This window comes from Lepisosteus platostomus, chromosome 5 (genome assembly GCF_059453375.1).
Source record: "Lepisosteus platostomus isolate fLepPlt1 chromosome 5, fLepPlt1.hap1, whole genome shotgun sequence".
Taxonomy (NCBI): Eukaryota; Metazoa; Chordata; class Actinopteri; order Semionotiformes; family Lepisosteidae; genus Lepisosteus; species Lepisosteus platostomus.
In genome coordinates, this window is record NC_142615.1 from 4,403,845 (window position 1) to 4,418,995 (window position 15,151).

Genomic DNA, 15,151 nt, shown 5'->3' on the forward strand with positions numbered 1-15,151 from the left:
AGCTAAACAGAGTTTGTGGTTCACTTGCAGCAGCCAAATACAGTACAGAGAGGTCAACTGTAAGGTCAGGTTATGTTCCTGAAAAGTAACGCAACGTCTAGCAAAAGGGGAATTAATATCCATAATGAATAATGTAATGAGCTTGAGATCTGATCCCAACATACAGTTCAGATAGGGATACCGGGGCGGAGCTGTGGCTCTGTGGCTGGAAGGGGTTTGCCGGTTCGAATCCAGCAGCCAGCAGGGGAATCCTACTCCGTTGGGGCCCCCCTGAGCGAGGCCCTGAACCCCAGCTGCTCCAGGGGTGACGTAGAAATGGCCAACCCTGTGCTCTGACCCCCCAGCTTCTCTCTCTCCCTGTCTGTGTGTCTCCTGGAGAGCCAGCTGGGGTCTGCGACAAGACATTGTATAGGGTTAATAAAGTGATGTTATTATTATTATTATTAATAGTTACGAGTAATAGGTTTGTGTCCTGGCGATATGCAGTCCTGGCGCCGTGTTTTGAGTTTGCTGGTCAAAATATTAATAATAATATACATGACATGAGTCCATCACAGGACACACACACACTCACACACCCTGGACAGGACACCAGTCCATCACAGGACACACACACTCACACACCCTGGACAGGACACGAGTCCATCACAGGTAACACACACACTCACACACCCTGGACAGGACACGAGTCCATCACAGGACACACACACACTCACACACCCTGGACAGGACACAAGTCCATCACAGGACACACACACACACTCACACACCCTGGACAGGACAGCAGTCCATCACAGGACACACACACACTCACACACCCTGGACAGGACACCGGTCCATCACAGGACACACACACACACACACACACACACACACTCACACACCCTGGACAGGACAGCAGTCCATCACAGGACACACACACACACTCACACACCCTGGACAGGACAGCAGTCCATCACAGGACACATACACACTTCCTAAGTTCCTTAGTGCATTATTTCTTGTGTCTTTTTTCAGGTTCTCATTTTTTACATGCATGTTTTTTCTCCTCAAATTTGGCACCTCATTTTATCTGGATCTGGAACTGACCAGCATCTGTTACGCGCACCAGTAGAAATAATTACATCCAGTGTTCAAAACAAAAGTGTTCATTTGACTCAAAGGCTAGGTTCAGAAAATACTAGTTATGATAAGGAATTCCTTGCATTTAACACCTTTCACCCAGATAGTAATTGATATATAGAAGGGTATATACTCCCCACTGAACTGCTACCACACCTGGGAGACGCACAGTAATCATAGTTCACCAGCGGCCCTAGCTGGGGATGCACCAGCAAAAAGGGGGCTTTGCAACGGCTCCGTTTCAACCAAAAAATCATCACCCCCCTCCTAATTTCAGCCGCCCCCCCCCACAGATTTTCCCCTCTGGCGCCGGCCCTGCTGAAGGAACTAACATGCTTAACGCACATTGTTTAGTTCCAAAAGACAACGGGTCTTCTAATGTCAGGTCTTACAACAGTCCTGTCAAACAGGAGATGAGGAGGGATCTTATGTCACTGCAGCACAGGGGAGGGTCTGTGCTTCTTCATCTCCTGCGTCTCCGACAGCACCAGCAGTGTGCGTCTCTCCTCTCCCAGACTCTCTCCTCTCTGACTGTGCCTCCTGCTCTCCTGTCTCTCCATCGTCGCCAGCGGTGTGCACCTCTACTCTCCCAGACTCTCTCCTCTCTCGCTGTGCCTCCTCATCTCCTGTCTCTCCATCATCACCAGCAGTGTGCACCCCTACTCTCTCCTATCTGACTGTGCCTCCTGCTCTCCCGTCTCTCCATCGTCGCCAGCAGTGTGCACCTCTTCTCCCCCAGCCTCTCTCCTCTCTCTCTGTGCCTCCTCGTCTCCTGTCTCTCCATCATCACCAGCAGTGTCCACCTCTACTCCCCCAGACTCTCTCCTCTCTCGCTGTGCCTCCTCGTCTCCCGTCTCTCCATCGTCGCCATCTCTGAGGGCAGAGAACATCGCAGGCCTGTCTCCTGCCTGGTTCTCTCTCCTGGTCTTTCCATAGTACAGACCAGCCAGGACTCCCAGGGCGGACAGGACAGTCAGGACAGGGATGAGGATGGAGAGGAGACGAGTTCGTCCTGGAGGAGCTGGTCCTGTGAGACCGGAGGACAAGAGGAAGACAACAATAATAATTCATCATAATCCTCGTGAACTTTCTGGCTTCAAGTTCTTTCCCCATAAGAAGAAATGGATTAGAGGCAGGTTAGAGACCGCCAGTTAAACAGAGTTTGTGGTTCACTTGCAGCTACCAAATACAGTACAGAGAGGTCAACTGTAAGGTCAGGTTATGTTCCTGAAAAATAACGCAACGTCTAGCAAAAGGGGAATTAATATCCATAAAGAATAATGTAATGAGCTTGAGATCTGATCCCAACATACAGTTCAGATAGGGATACCGGGGCGGAGCTGTGGCTCTGTGGCTGGGAGGGGTTTGCTGGTTCGAATCCCGCGGCCGGCAGAGGAATCCTACTCCGTTGGGGCCCCCCCTGAGCGAGGCCCTTCACCCCAGCTGCTCCGGGGGTGCCGTATAAATGGCCGACCCTGCGCTCTGACCCCCAGCTTCTCTCTCTCCCCCTGTCTGTGTGTCTCCTGGAGAGCCAGCTGGGGTCTGCGACAAGACCGATTCCTCATGCAAGACATTGTATAGGGTTAGTAAAGTGATCTGATCTACATGGGTAAGTAACTCACAAAAAACTACTAGTAACTGGTAAATAGCATCGCCAGCTCCCTTCGAACCGCCGTCTCATCGAAAACCAATAATAGTGGTAAAAACTCAACTTTCCCTTTATTTCAGGGCGAAAGGATTTATAAACTAAGTTCACGTGCAACAGCACAACCGTCGACAGGAAGGGGAGTTTTGCACGTCCGATTTTGCTCTTTTTCCCCCCCCATTTCTGGAGCAAAATAATCCTTCAAGCAGCTACGTGTCTGGCTTCTGGTGCCTGGAAAACGGACATAAGCGTGGGGACGTTTTCCGGGAGTGCCAGGCCACATGCGGACAGCGGATGTGAAAATGTAGTCCCGAGGGGCGTTTCCCCAGTTGGCAGGAACTACAACTCCCATAGTGCACTGCCCCCCCCCCCCCCCACATACACACACACACACACAGTCCTGATTGAGGGTGTAGTTCCACTGCAAGTGCTGAGCTGCCATTGCAAGAGCTGCAGAGGCACGTCGCTCAGCCATTGGAGAGGGTTCAGGCCAGGCACGAGCTACACTCCACGTTTTGCAGGTGCAAAAAAACTCTCAGATACCGGAATTTATTCCGGTATCTGGTATTCTGGTATTTGGATCAACATATTTGTATTCTCTCGAATTGACTACTGCAATGCTCTACTCGCTGGGGGTATCTAAATCTACTCTGAACAAACTGCAGTAGGTCCAAAATTCAGCAGCCAGACTCCTGACCAGGTCTAGTGCAAGTGTTCACATTACTCCTATCCTGGAGTCCCTGCACTGGCTTCCGGTCAATTCTGCGTGGACTTTAAAATCCTCCTGCTCGCCTAAAAGGCTCTACATGGCTGGGCACCCCACCTCGCAACCTTCGTTCTTCAAATTTTGCCCTCCTTACTGTCCCCCAAGCCCGTCTACATTGTAGGGGCGACAGGGCCTTCTCCTGCTATGCCCCCAAGCTCTGGAACTCTTTGCCCAAGGATATCAGAGAGTCACCTTCTCTAACTCCTTCTTCTTCTGAAAAGCCTTTACTTAACTGGCTCCATTCTTCACCACTCTGCTCTTCTTAATACCATCTTCCACGGTCTCCTCTATTGTTACTGTTGTATTGTTGTCATTGTAATTGTGTCTTATCTTGTGTATTCTTCTTATTTATTGTTGTAGCCTTCTTATTTATTGTTATTGTCATCCTGTAAAGTGCTTTGAGAAGCCACCTTTAAAGGCGCTATATAAAATAAAGTTTATTATATTATTATTCACCTCCCACAGTGACGATCACAGTGCTGATAGTCTTTCCTTGAAGGTCCCTCACTGTGTAGTTGCCCTGATCAGCTGGAGTGAGGGGGCGCAGCGTCAGAGAGCCGTCCTGCACCGACACTCTGTCTCTGTACTGGGGGACACAGCGGGCTGTGCTGTTCTGGACAGAACACACTGAGGTCCAGTTTCCAGCTCCTGCAGGGTCAAACAGCACCTCCACTGGCTCTCCAGTGAACAGGGGGACAGACAGAGAGGCTCCAGGCTGCAGGGTGACAGTGTCTCTGTGAGCTGAAAGACAATCAGAATAGATGATGATATAAGAACACACTCTGGCAAGAATATAGAGCCCACTAGTGACCCTACTGCTCACCTCCCACAGTGACAATCACAGTGCTGATAGTGTTTCCCTTAAGGTCCCTCACTGTGTAGTTGCCCTGATCAGCTGGAGTGAGGGAATGCAGCGTCAGAGAGCTGTTCTGCACTGACACTCTCTGCTCGTACCCGGGTCCAGGAAGCCCTGCCCTGCTCAGTAAGACCCTGGGAGACTGGGCAGATCCTCCAGGATCAAACAGCACCTCCACTGGACCAGCAGTGTAGAGAGGGAGAGACAGAGAGACACCAGACTGCAGGCTGCGGACTTCTGCGCGAGCTGAAAAGGGACAGGTAGAAACCTGTTGAATATGCAGTTTGATAACAACACCTCGAGTTCGGACTGCGATCAGCTTCATTTTGCCTTTCAAATTGAATTTCACAAGCACACGCCCCAGGCACGTTCGGTTCAAGTTACGGGTGCATCACAACTCGATACATTCGCAATTCACTTCCAATGTTGTTTTGGTTTGATCCAGTCTATCCTCATCAAAAGGAGATACTAACTTTTTACACCTTTTAATTCTTCTTTGAACGAACAAACATATCCCCAATGAAATCAGTAAGCCAGCCACCTTACTGTTCTTGGTGAAATGGACAACTGGAAAAAAAGATGAATTCTTTCGGGGGGGAAAAAGCAAATTTCCTGCCATCAGAACTTCCGATCAGTTTTAGGATGTTGGAAAAACGTTCCCTCTCACCTCCCTGATCCTCTCACAGTGCCTCACGCCACCACTAGGTGTCGGTGTCGGTGTCTGAGAAAATATCTCAGCTACGATTCCTCCACACGAGTAACATGAACACATTAATATGCTCTTCTGTACAGAGTCGATATTTGAAACACACAGAAAGTACAGAGCGACTCGTGATGGATTCATGCAAACCTGGAACATGCTGGGACACAAAGAATTTCAGGTCGGGAGCTCCTCTGTGTCTCCTCGGACAGGTCAGCGGCTCACTTCTCTGAGGACTGAGCCCGTCACCAGAGGTCTCACAGACGGGAGCCGTACTGACATTCCCAAACCCTGTGCACGCAGAGTTATGAGACCCCTATGTTAGTTCCGCCTTAGCTCAGCCTTACAGACCAGTTTCCTGCTCGGCACTTGACCCGATGTCCAAGGGAACTTGTTATTTTAGGAAACTCCTGATTTCCTCTATCGGGAATCCGCAGGTCAAAAACGTTCTCCCTTGGCTATTGGGAGCTGGAGGAGTTAAACACGGAGCCAGATTCTCATGCGCTTTATCTAGAATTACAGGAAGGGAGAATCGGGCAGCAACACTGGGCAGTAGTGTGGGTTTCACCGGCTGGTCAGGACACTGACCTCCGAGATGCCCTGTCTTTGAATAAGGGTAAAGTACATGTCGTCTGTCGTGTTGTTTAGTTATCGGTGTCATCGTCATTCTTCAGAAATGTGTGATCAACCGAGTTGGCCTCTGATGTATTGCTCCCTCGCTGAAACTGTGCCAAAGAATAAAGATCTCTAACTATACTGACCATTCGGCTATATTCCTGGCAACACAATTTGGAAGTTCTGATGGTCAATTTAATTATTGATTATCCCCGCTCAGTGCTTTCTATCTTCGTAACCACCATCTTTGTAATAATAATAATAATAATAATAATAATAATAATAATAATAATAATAATAATAATAATAATGATTGCTTACACTTATATAGCGCTTTTCTGGAGACTCCACTCAAAGCCCTTTACAGGTCATGGGGAATCCCACTACTGCCACCAGTGTGCAGCTCCACCTGGATGATGCGACGGCAGCCATAGTGCACCAGAACGCTCCCCACACAGCAGCTCTCAGTGGGGAGGAGGGCAGAGTGATGAAGCCAGTTCAGAGAGGGGGGTTATTAGGAGGCTATGATTGGTAAGGGCCAATGGGAAATTTGGCCAGGACACCGAGGTTACACCCCTACTCTTTTTCAAGAAACACCCTGGGATCTTTAATGACCACAGAGAGTCAGGACCTCGGTTTTACGTCTCATCCCAAGGACGGCGCCTGTTTACAGTCCAGTGTCCCCCATCACTGTACTGGGGCATCAGGACCCACACGGACCGCAGGGTGAGCGCCCACTGCTGGCCCCACTAACACCTCTCCCAGCAGCAACCTTAGTTTTTCCCAGGAGGTCTCCCCCTCCAGGTACTGACCAGGCTCACACCTGCTGAGCTCCAGTGGGGGGCTGCCAGCTGTGAGTTGCAGGGTGATATGGCTGCTGGCCATATAAAAACATACCTAGAATGAGAAGGTCCACACTCTGAAGCAAGCGTCTGCTCTCCGTTAGGAGGTAACACGCGTAGATCTGGCCATCGGAGAAGGTGGTGTTGTGGACGGTCAGAGAGAAGTCCCCCTGGCTGATCTTCTCTTGGGACATCTCGGCTCTGTCCTGGAACCCGTTGTCAGGATAGCCCTTCCCGCCCACGAACTCGTAGACGCGGTAATCCAGGGTTTCCCAGAAAACGTGGAGCGCGTCTTCAGGGATCCCAAGAATGTAGGGTTTTCCGTCGCAGGGCAGAGTGACCGAATCCCCGAATTTCGCCGCCACCGGGACGTGTTCCGAGGAGACTGGGCGATGGGGAAAAAAAGCAAGAACGCGTGAGATAAATTCAATCCCATCCCTCCGTCTTCTGATCACTATTTCCAGGTCGGAGTTGCCGGGGATGTCAGAGCCTATCCCAGCATGCAACAGGTGCAAGGCAGGGTACAGACGCCAGGCACACGCTGGGGCAGACACACACTGCTGGGGCAGACACACACTCACACCCAGAAGCCAGTTCCACCCACCAGCGTGCGTCTGGACTGGTCTGAGGAAACCCGGGATACCACTAACCACTGCACCCAGTATATCCAACAGTACATCCAATCTGGAGCTGGTGGGCTCAGGGACACTTGCACTGTCCCATCAGCCAACAGGAAAGAGGATGAGGCTCATCTAAATGAGGGGTCTCCAACCCTGGTCCTGAAGAACCTCAATCCAGTGAGAGAAGTAGTCCGGGACCCCAGTCCAGTTAGTCCAGGGGTCTGTAACCCTGGTCCACTTAATACAGGGGTCTGTGTCCCTGGTCCAGTCAGTCCAGGGGGTCTGTGTACCTGGTCCAGTCAGTCCAGGGGGTCTGTGACTCTGGTCCAGTCAGTCCGGGGGTCTGTGTCTCTGGTCCAGTCAGTCCGGGGGTCTGTGACCTCAGGTCCAGTCAGTCCGGGGGTCTGTGTCCCTGGTCCAGTCAGTCCAGGGGTCCCCAAAAGCTGACTCACCTGATGAGAGAATCAGCAACAGAATCCATGTGGGTGACCTATAATAACAATAACAATATCAATAATTCCTTAATTTTAAGTGGACGCTCCACTCAAAGCGCTTTACAGGTCATGTGGATCCCCTCCAGCTGCACCAGAGTGCAGAGAAGAGTAATGGAGCCAGTTCAGAGAGGGGGGTTATTAGGAGGCCATGATTGGTAAGGGCCAATGGTAAATACTTATATATATAATATATATACTTATATAGTGCTTTTCTGGACACTCCACTCAAAGCACTTTACAGGTCATGGGGAATCCCACTACCGCCACCAATGTGCAGCCCCCACCTGGATGATGCAACGGCAGCCATAGTGCGCCAGAACGCTCCCCACACAGCAGCTCTCAGTGGGGAGGAGAGCAGAGGGATGAAGCCAGTTCAGAGAGGGTGATTATTAGGAGGCCATGATTGGTAAGGGCCAATGGGAAATTTGGCCAGGACGCCGGGGTTACACCCCTACTCTTTTCAAGAAACACCCCGGGATTGTTAATGAGCACAGAGAGTCAGGACCTCGGTTTGACGTCTCATCCGAAGGACGGCGCCTGTTTACAGCCCAGTGTCCCCCGTCACTATACTGGAGCATCAGGACCCACACAGACCGCAGGGTGAGAGCGCCCCCTGCTGGCCCCACTCACACCTCTCCAAGCAGCAACCTTAGTAGACCTGATGTAGAAGCTGCTAGCAGGCTCCATCAATCCCCCCCTTGTAAAACAGGAACATAGCCTCCATTTTTCAACAAAAACACGGAGTCCGCCAACGTTACTTCGTACTTGTCCTAACATTCGTATCGGAGGTGATGCGTTGACATAAGAGCAGTGATTGTACTCTTAATCTGTGCGATGTAAACAATTATACGCACAAACAACACTACTCCCCAAAACCACAATTGAAAATAGTCTTTATGTTGTGGATTCCACCGGAGGCTGGGCACGTCGAGAGAAGTGAATCCCCTGGTCCTGCCTCTGGCCTTTCACAGTCTGTCATCAGCAGCGCTTGGCCTGCAGCGTCTGGGATGGTATCTTTTTAATCCACACCCACTCTCCCGGCTGTAGGTCTCGGCCTCCAGGAATGGCCTTTCCCCAGGCCGCCTTCGCTTGGTGGGTGGTGAGGCCATTGGCCTGTGAGAGCAAATGACAATACTGCAACACAGAATTAGTTAATTGTGTCAGATCATGATGGTGGGCAACAAAAGTGTCAGTGAGATGCACTGGCCTCCCTGTGACAAATAATAATAATAATATTAATAATAATACTAATTAATAATTGCTTACACTTCTATAGTGCTTTTCTGGACACTCCACTCAAAGCGCTTGACAGGTCATGGGGAATCCCACTACCGCCACCAATGTGCAGCCCCCACCTGGATGATGCGACGGCAGCCATAGTGCGCCAGAACGCTCCCCACACACAGCAGCTCTCAGTGGGGAGGAGAGCAGAGGGATGAAGCCAGTTCAGAGAGGGGGGGTTATTAGGAGGCCATGATTGGTAAGGACCAATGGGAAATTTGGCCAGGACACTGGGGTTACACCCCTACTCTTTTCGAGAGACGCCCTGGGATTGTTAATGACCACAGACCACAGGACTAAATCCTTTTGAAGTTGTCTAGCCAGCAGCCAGATCACCCTGCAGCTCACAGCTGGCAGCCCCCACTGAAGCTCAGCAGGTGTGAGCCTGGTCAGTACCTGGAAAAACTAAGGCTGCTGCTGGGAGAGGTGTGACTGGGGCCAGCAGGGGGCGCTCTCACCCTGCGGTCCGTGTGGGTCCTGATGCCCCAGTATAGTGACGGGGGACACTATACTGGAAATAGGTGCCATCCTTCGGATGAGACGTCAAACCGAGGTCCTGACTCTCTGTGCTCATTAACAATCCCGGGGTGTTTCTGGAGAAGAGTAGGGGTGTCACCCCAGTGTCCTGGCCTGATTTCCCATTGTTCTCCTTCCCTCAGTAAGGTCTTTATTCATATCGCAATGTGGGGGAAAAAGCCGTCACCCGTCTGTGCAGAGAAGTGAAGGCCGATTCAGAAGCAAGCAGGGAGAGCACCTTGTTTTAGATCTCTTTTTTTAAGCTGACGCAACACTTCAAAGACAGGCAAAGCAGTAATTTTCCATTCCTGATAGGTGTTTGCTTAAACAAAGAAGAGCAGTTAATAAAATAGTTTCCCACACTCCCTTCTTCAAGCAGCAGAGAGAAACTTTATTTGAAAACCCCGTGCCCTCGACGAGCTGGGGTGCTCTCACACTGTGTTCTAAGTATCTAAGAGCACAGCTCTGTCCGTAAACCACATCTTTAGGATAAAACGCTTTTTCTCGGTAACTTTCCATTACACGAGCATGACAGCCGTGCTCCTGTATCCCATGACAGAGAAACAGACATCCCACTAGTAGTGCAGTTTAGTTTTAATTTATTTTGCTCAGTGGACTAGGACAGGCTTGGGGGGGGGCTACTCTAGGTAAACAGATCTCTCAAAGGACTGTTTGTCTTCCCCAGGACAGGTCGTCTTCATCCTGCACGTGCTTTCTGCAGTTTCCCTTAAAACGACCTGTATCCTTTTACACTCATTGCGAAACCGGAGATCTTATTTAGTTTCCGAGATTCATCCGATTTCTGTGGAATACACCCCCTGTGAACTGCTCCCACCTTAGCGTGCACGTTTCTCTCCATCGGTCGGCGGAGTTGAACCACTTCTGCAACTTTCAGAGTGGCGTTATCGCCCAGTCACGATTCTGAATCTACAGCACGTTAGCAATATCTGGTTTCAAGCCGTTAAATAAATGTGCTTAATTACGAATGAGGACTCACCCCTTTAATGAAACTTAAAGCTAAGCACTATAAAGTTCACCACTGCAGGTCTGTGCTCTCCCCATATATTTCAACTTTGTTTGAATGAATTTGATACAAATAACATGTTGAGATAACCCATTTAGGTCCACCTGTACTGTGCTGGTATTTGTACTTCTATGTTTTAGATGCTCTATCATTTTCTAGTCACTTAAGTTGCTGTTTGATTTCCTTTAGTTAAGTCTCCCGCCAGTCCGGCTGGCTAGACACACTCGCATCGTCAGTTACTGTACCAAAACTTCACAGTTACGCACTGAGGTCTTACACACACCCACGCTGTGTAGGAAGATGCCGGCACGCAAGTTCATAAGACATACATACACATCAAGACTATTCTTTTCGTATCACGTCCTTAAGGTCTTAGATTAGGTCTTAGATCTTTATGATCTGCTACCATCTGGAAAACGGTACCGGATCATTCAGGCCCGGACTACCAGACTCCGAGACAGTTTTTACCCCCGCCACTATCAAACTGTTAAATTCCCAGCCTCTCACCTCACAGTGCCTTCTTCCTTTCTTACCAAAAACCCAAACACACATTGAAAATCTACCTCTACCATACAGGGCAAAAGCTCACTCCCCATCATTTCTATCCCTTTATTTCATTCTGTTGATGCATATTTTATGCACATAACCTGTTACCTTTTTGTTGTTTTGCACACTGCCTGTCGTTGGTTGTTTTGCACACTGCCTGTTGTTGGTTGTTTTTGCACACTGCCTGTTGTCTCCGTCTTTCTTTTGCTACACAATTGTATTGTTATTGCTGTTGTTTTTCCTCTTTGTACTACTTATGTCCGAGAGCTAGCTAAATAGCATTTCGTTATACCATATACCATGTATTTGAGTGTAATGACAATAAACTTGAAACCTGAAAGATTAGGTTTTAGATGTCGGGAACATTTTAATTATAATTTAGTATAATGGACGCGTTATATTTTGTTTGGCCCGTCCATCCATCTCTTCTAACAGCATAACTTTGCATAAACACAGCATCACTTATTCCAATACAGGTAGAAGTCCGTTTATCCCAACACCTCTGGTCAGGCACTTGTCCTGCTCAGTCCTGCTCAGGCCAAACACCATGTGATCATCCAGATTTCTGTTTTCAGCTTCTCCGCACACACACTGAGTACTATTCACACACCTTTCCACACGCTGCAACGTCCCACCCACTCACCCACCCTCTGGCAGATTTTTTCCTCAATTTCTCTTCCGTTTCCTTCAACCTCCTCTCCTTACTCACAGTCTGATAGCCGTGCTATCGTCTCATCACACCACTTTTGATCTATACTGGGAACAACAACGGAACGCCAACGAAACAAGGAAACAACAATGAGACAATAAGACACCGAAGTGCATCTCTTTCAGCTGCCTACAGAATATGGCAATATTTTATAATACGTCTTTGTTGTAAATGTCTGGAATATGTCTGTAGATTTTATATTATTGTTATTTTTTGTTTTGTTTCATGTGAATTTCATTATTTCACTTGCTTTGGCAACACTGATTGTACCCATCGGTCATGCTAACAAAGCACCTTGAATTGAATTGAATATTACTCTCTCTTCAACAGTGACTGCAGATGGATAAATATCAATTATCAAGCATCACTCTCAAACCCTTGGACTGTACAATATCAGTAGATACAGTAGGAAAACAATTATAAAGCAGTGAAAAAGACAGGGAATTCATAGTGACACACCCCGCACAGTAACCCCCAACTTTAAGGCGTTAGTTATCTGCTGGCATAGGACAAGGCTAGGATGTCAGGGCTAGATTTCTCTCACGCCACCTACTGTAGTAATAATAATAATAAACTTTATTTTATATAGCGCCTTTAAAGGTGGCTTCTCAAAGCGCTTTACAGGATGACAATAACAATAAATAAGAAGACTACAACAATAAATAAGAAAATTTCACAAGACAGGACACAATTATAATTACAACAATACAACAATAACAATAGAGGAGACCGTGGAAGATGGTATTAAGAAGAGCAGAGGGGTGAAGAATGGAACCAGTTAAGTAAAGGCTTTTCTGAAGAAGAAGGTTTTGAGTCTGGATTTGAAGGATTTTAGAGAAGGTGACTCTCTAATATCCTTGGGCAAAGAGTTCCAGAGCTTGGGGGCATACAGTAGCAGGAGAAGGCCCTGTCGCCCATACAATGTAGACGGGCTTGGGGGACAGTAAGGAGGGCAGAATTTGAAGAGCGTAGGTTGCGAGGTGGGGAGTAGGGCGATAAAAGTTCAGACAGGTATTGAGGTGCCAAGCCATGTAAAGCCTTGTAGGTGAGCATGAGGATTTTAAAGTCTACGCGGAATTTGACCGGAAGCCAGTGCAAGGACTCCAGGATAGGAGTAATGTGAACACTTGCACTAGACCTGGTCAGGATTCTGGATGCTGAATTTTGGACATACTGCAGCTTGTTCAGAGTAGATTTAGATACCCCAGGGAGCAGAGCATTGCAGTAGTCAATTCGAGAGAATACAAATATGTTGATCAGCTTTTCAGCCACAGTTAATGATAGCATAGGGCGTAGTCTTGCGATATTTCTAAGGTGAAAAAAAGATGTTTTGACAGTATGCTGTACATGTGGGTCGAATGTTAAGCCAGAATCGAATATAACCCCAAGGTTTTTCAATTTTGATTGGAGCTCAAGTACAGAGCCATCTACAGATAGGGTTACAGGACTGGCTTTACGAAGTTGATGGGGGGTACCAATAAGCATGACTTCAGTCTTGTCACAGTTAAGATGAAGGAAGTTTTGAGATTTTTATTGTAGTGTTACAATAGGAACTCTTACTCTCCACAGTACACAACTGGACACAGCCAAAACAGACGTGAAAGGCGAATCTGGTATCTCTTACCTTTTCGCCCAGACACCGCTGTAGCTGGGCTGTTTCAGCATGGTTTGGCCTGGCTCCAAAGGGCGTGTGCGCCTACTGTTCATTACAGCGGTCGACAAGGAGCCCCGTTTTCAATACAGATGTGCCGTAGCCATTGAGTAGGCGAGCTCTTTATATTTTGTTTGGGGAGTTCATCAAGCGAGTCGTTCGGTCATTTCCGTGCTGGATTTAAAAGAAAAACGAGACCCACCCCCCCATCGTGTCCAGTGTGCACCTTGAGCACAAACACAAGACTAGAAATTCTCCGATCATGATGTCCTCACTCCGCTCGTGAATTCGATTAAAGAGTCGATTAAAGAGTCGTGTAGCGTCAAACTCGGCATCCGTCCTTTGTCCTTCAGCGCTGCAGAAACACTGCGATCGGGGATCTGTGCAACATTTCGCTTTTTCCCCACGCAGATACCAGGCGAAAGCTGAGAATGCACCGCGTCCCTACCGCAGACTGGCGTGATTTATTTTAATAACATTGTAACACACCGCCCAGTTAAACACGCACAGCTCGTAACATGTCCACGTTCCCCGTCGCATTCTCCCAGAAATGATCGCGAACACACCCTCTGTTTTCCTAAAAAGAAAAAAGGATTAAAACGCGTTTGAACACGTTGGAAACCGATATAAGCAAGTCGAAGACAGAGGGGGAGTTGGTCTCCGCCCAGTTCAAGAACTTTCCAGGGCGAGGGCAAATCAAGACGATAAAGAGAAACACGCATCCACCCGGCTACACCATTTTATCACCTTACCGATGAAAATTAAAAAAACTCTTCAATGAAACGACGTCTGCAACAACTCCTGTGACTTTTTTTTTTGGGCAGCAGATTCAAAACAACCATCGAGTCTGGCCAAGAGGAGCGTCAGCAAGGGGACATAATATTCACTGCGCCCTCCTAGCGCCCCCTCGTCAGGAGATATGAGAATACCACTACTTCTTTTCAGCATGGAATAAACCTATTACTTGTTCCTTTGCAGCCTACGCCTGCTGACGCAGCTCCCCACCTGAACTAATTACAATATCAGTTATATTATACTAATATTATATAGCTATATAACATATATAATATAATATACTAATGGGGCGGTAGCGGTGGCTCTGTGGCTCAGGATCTGCGCCCCTGGCTGGAAGGGGTTTGCCGGTTCAAATCCCGCAGCCGGCAGAGGAATCCTACTCCGTTGGGCCCCCCCCCCTGAGCGAGGCCCCGAACCCCAACTGCTCCGGGGGCGCTGTATAAATAGCTGACCCCCAGCTTCTCTCTCTCCCTGTCTGTGTGTCTCCTGGAGAGCCAGCTGGGGTCTGCGAAAAGATCATTCCTACTGCAAGAAATTGTAAAGGGTTAATAAAGTGATGTTATTATTATTATTATTATTATTATTATTATTATTATTTGTTACGAGTAATAGGTTTATTCCCGAGCTGCATCATTAGTTAAGGCGTTCCTTTGACAAAAGATCCATGTGCGGTTGTATCCGGTTATGAAACACGCTGCCGGGTTGTGTCCTGGCGATATGCAGTCCCTGGCGCCGTGTTTTGAGTTTGCTGGTCAAAATATTTATAACACCCTTCCGTTGGGCGGTTTCTGTCTGAAGTGTTGTGGTCGGCGTTACGCTATCGGTTTGTTTCGTTTGTGACCCAAACAGTTTTCACTGCTGTGAAAACAAACGTGATTTTTTTTGTATCGAGTGAGGACTGTAGCCGACATGGATTTGCAATACATTGAGAAACAGTTTAAGAAAGCGTAGTGTTAAGTGCAGATCATG

At 48.2% G+C, this 15,151-nt stretch overlaps 1 protein-coding gene across 12 annotated transcripts in view; it reads right to left on the reverse strand.

The window, feature by feature from the left end:
- Positions 1–14,201, reverse strand: part of LOC148662587 (uncharacterized) — an 18,670-nt gene extending 4,469 nt beyond the window's left edge. For 10 of the 12 annotated variants that reach the window (XR_015936841.1, XR_015936839.1, XR_015936840.1 and 7 more), the window contains exons 1-6: positions 13,361–14,197; positions 7,619–7,656; positions 6,602–6,931; positions 4,357–4,635; positions 3,990–4,274; positions 1–2,149 (exon numbers count right to left, since the gene is read on the reverse strand). The exon at positions 1–2,149 is cut by the window's left edge. Coding sequence is in view for 1 of the 12 variants with exons in the window: in XM_088632248.1 (XP_088488374.1) it covers positions 1,782–2,149; positions 3,990–4,274; positions 4,357–4,635; positions 6,602–6,931; positions 7,619–7,656; positions 13,361–13,443 (1,383 nt within the window). In the remaining 11 variants the exon portion in view is untranslated. Of the gene's footprint in view, positions 2,150–3,989; positions 4,275–4,356; positions 4,636–6,601; positions 6,932–7,618; positions 7,657–13,360 lie in introns of all 12 variants that reach the window. The other 2 variants (XR_015936843.1, XR_015936842.1) reach the window with 2 other exon arrangements.
- Positions 14,202–15,151: the final 950 nt, after the last annotated feature.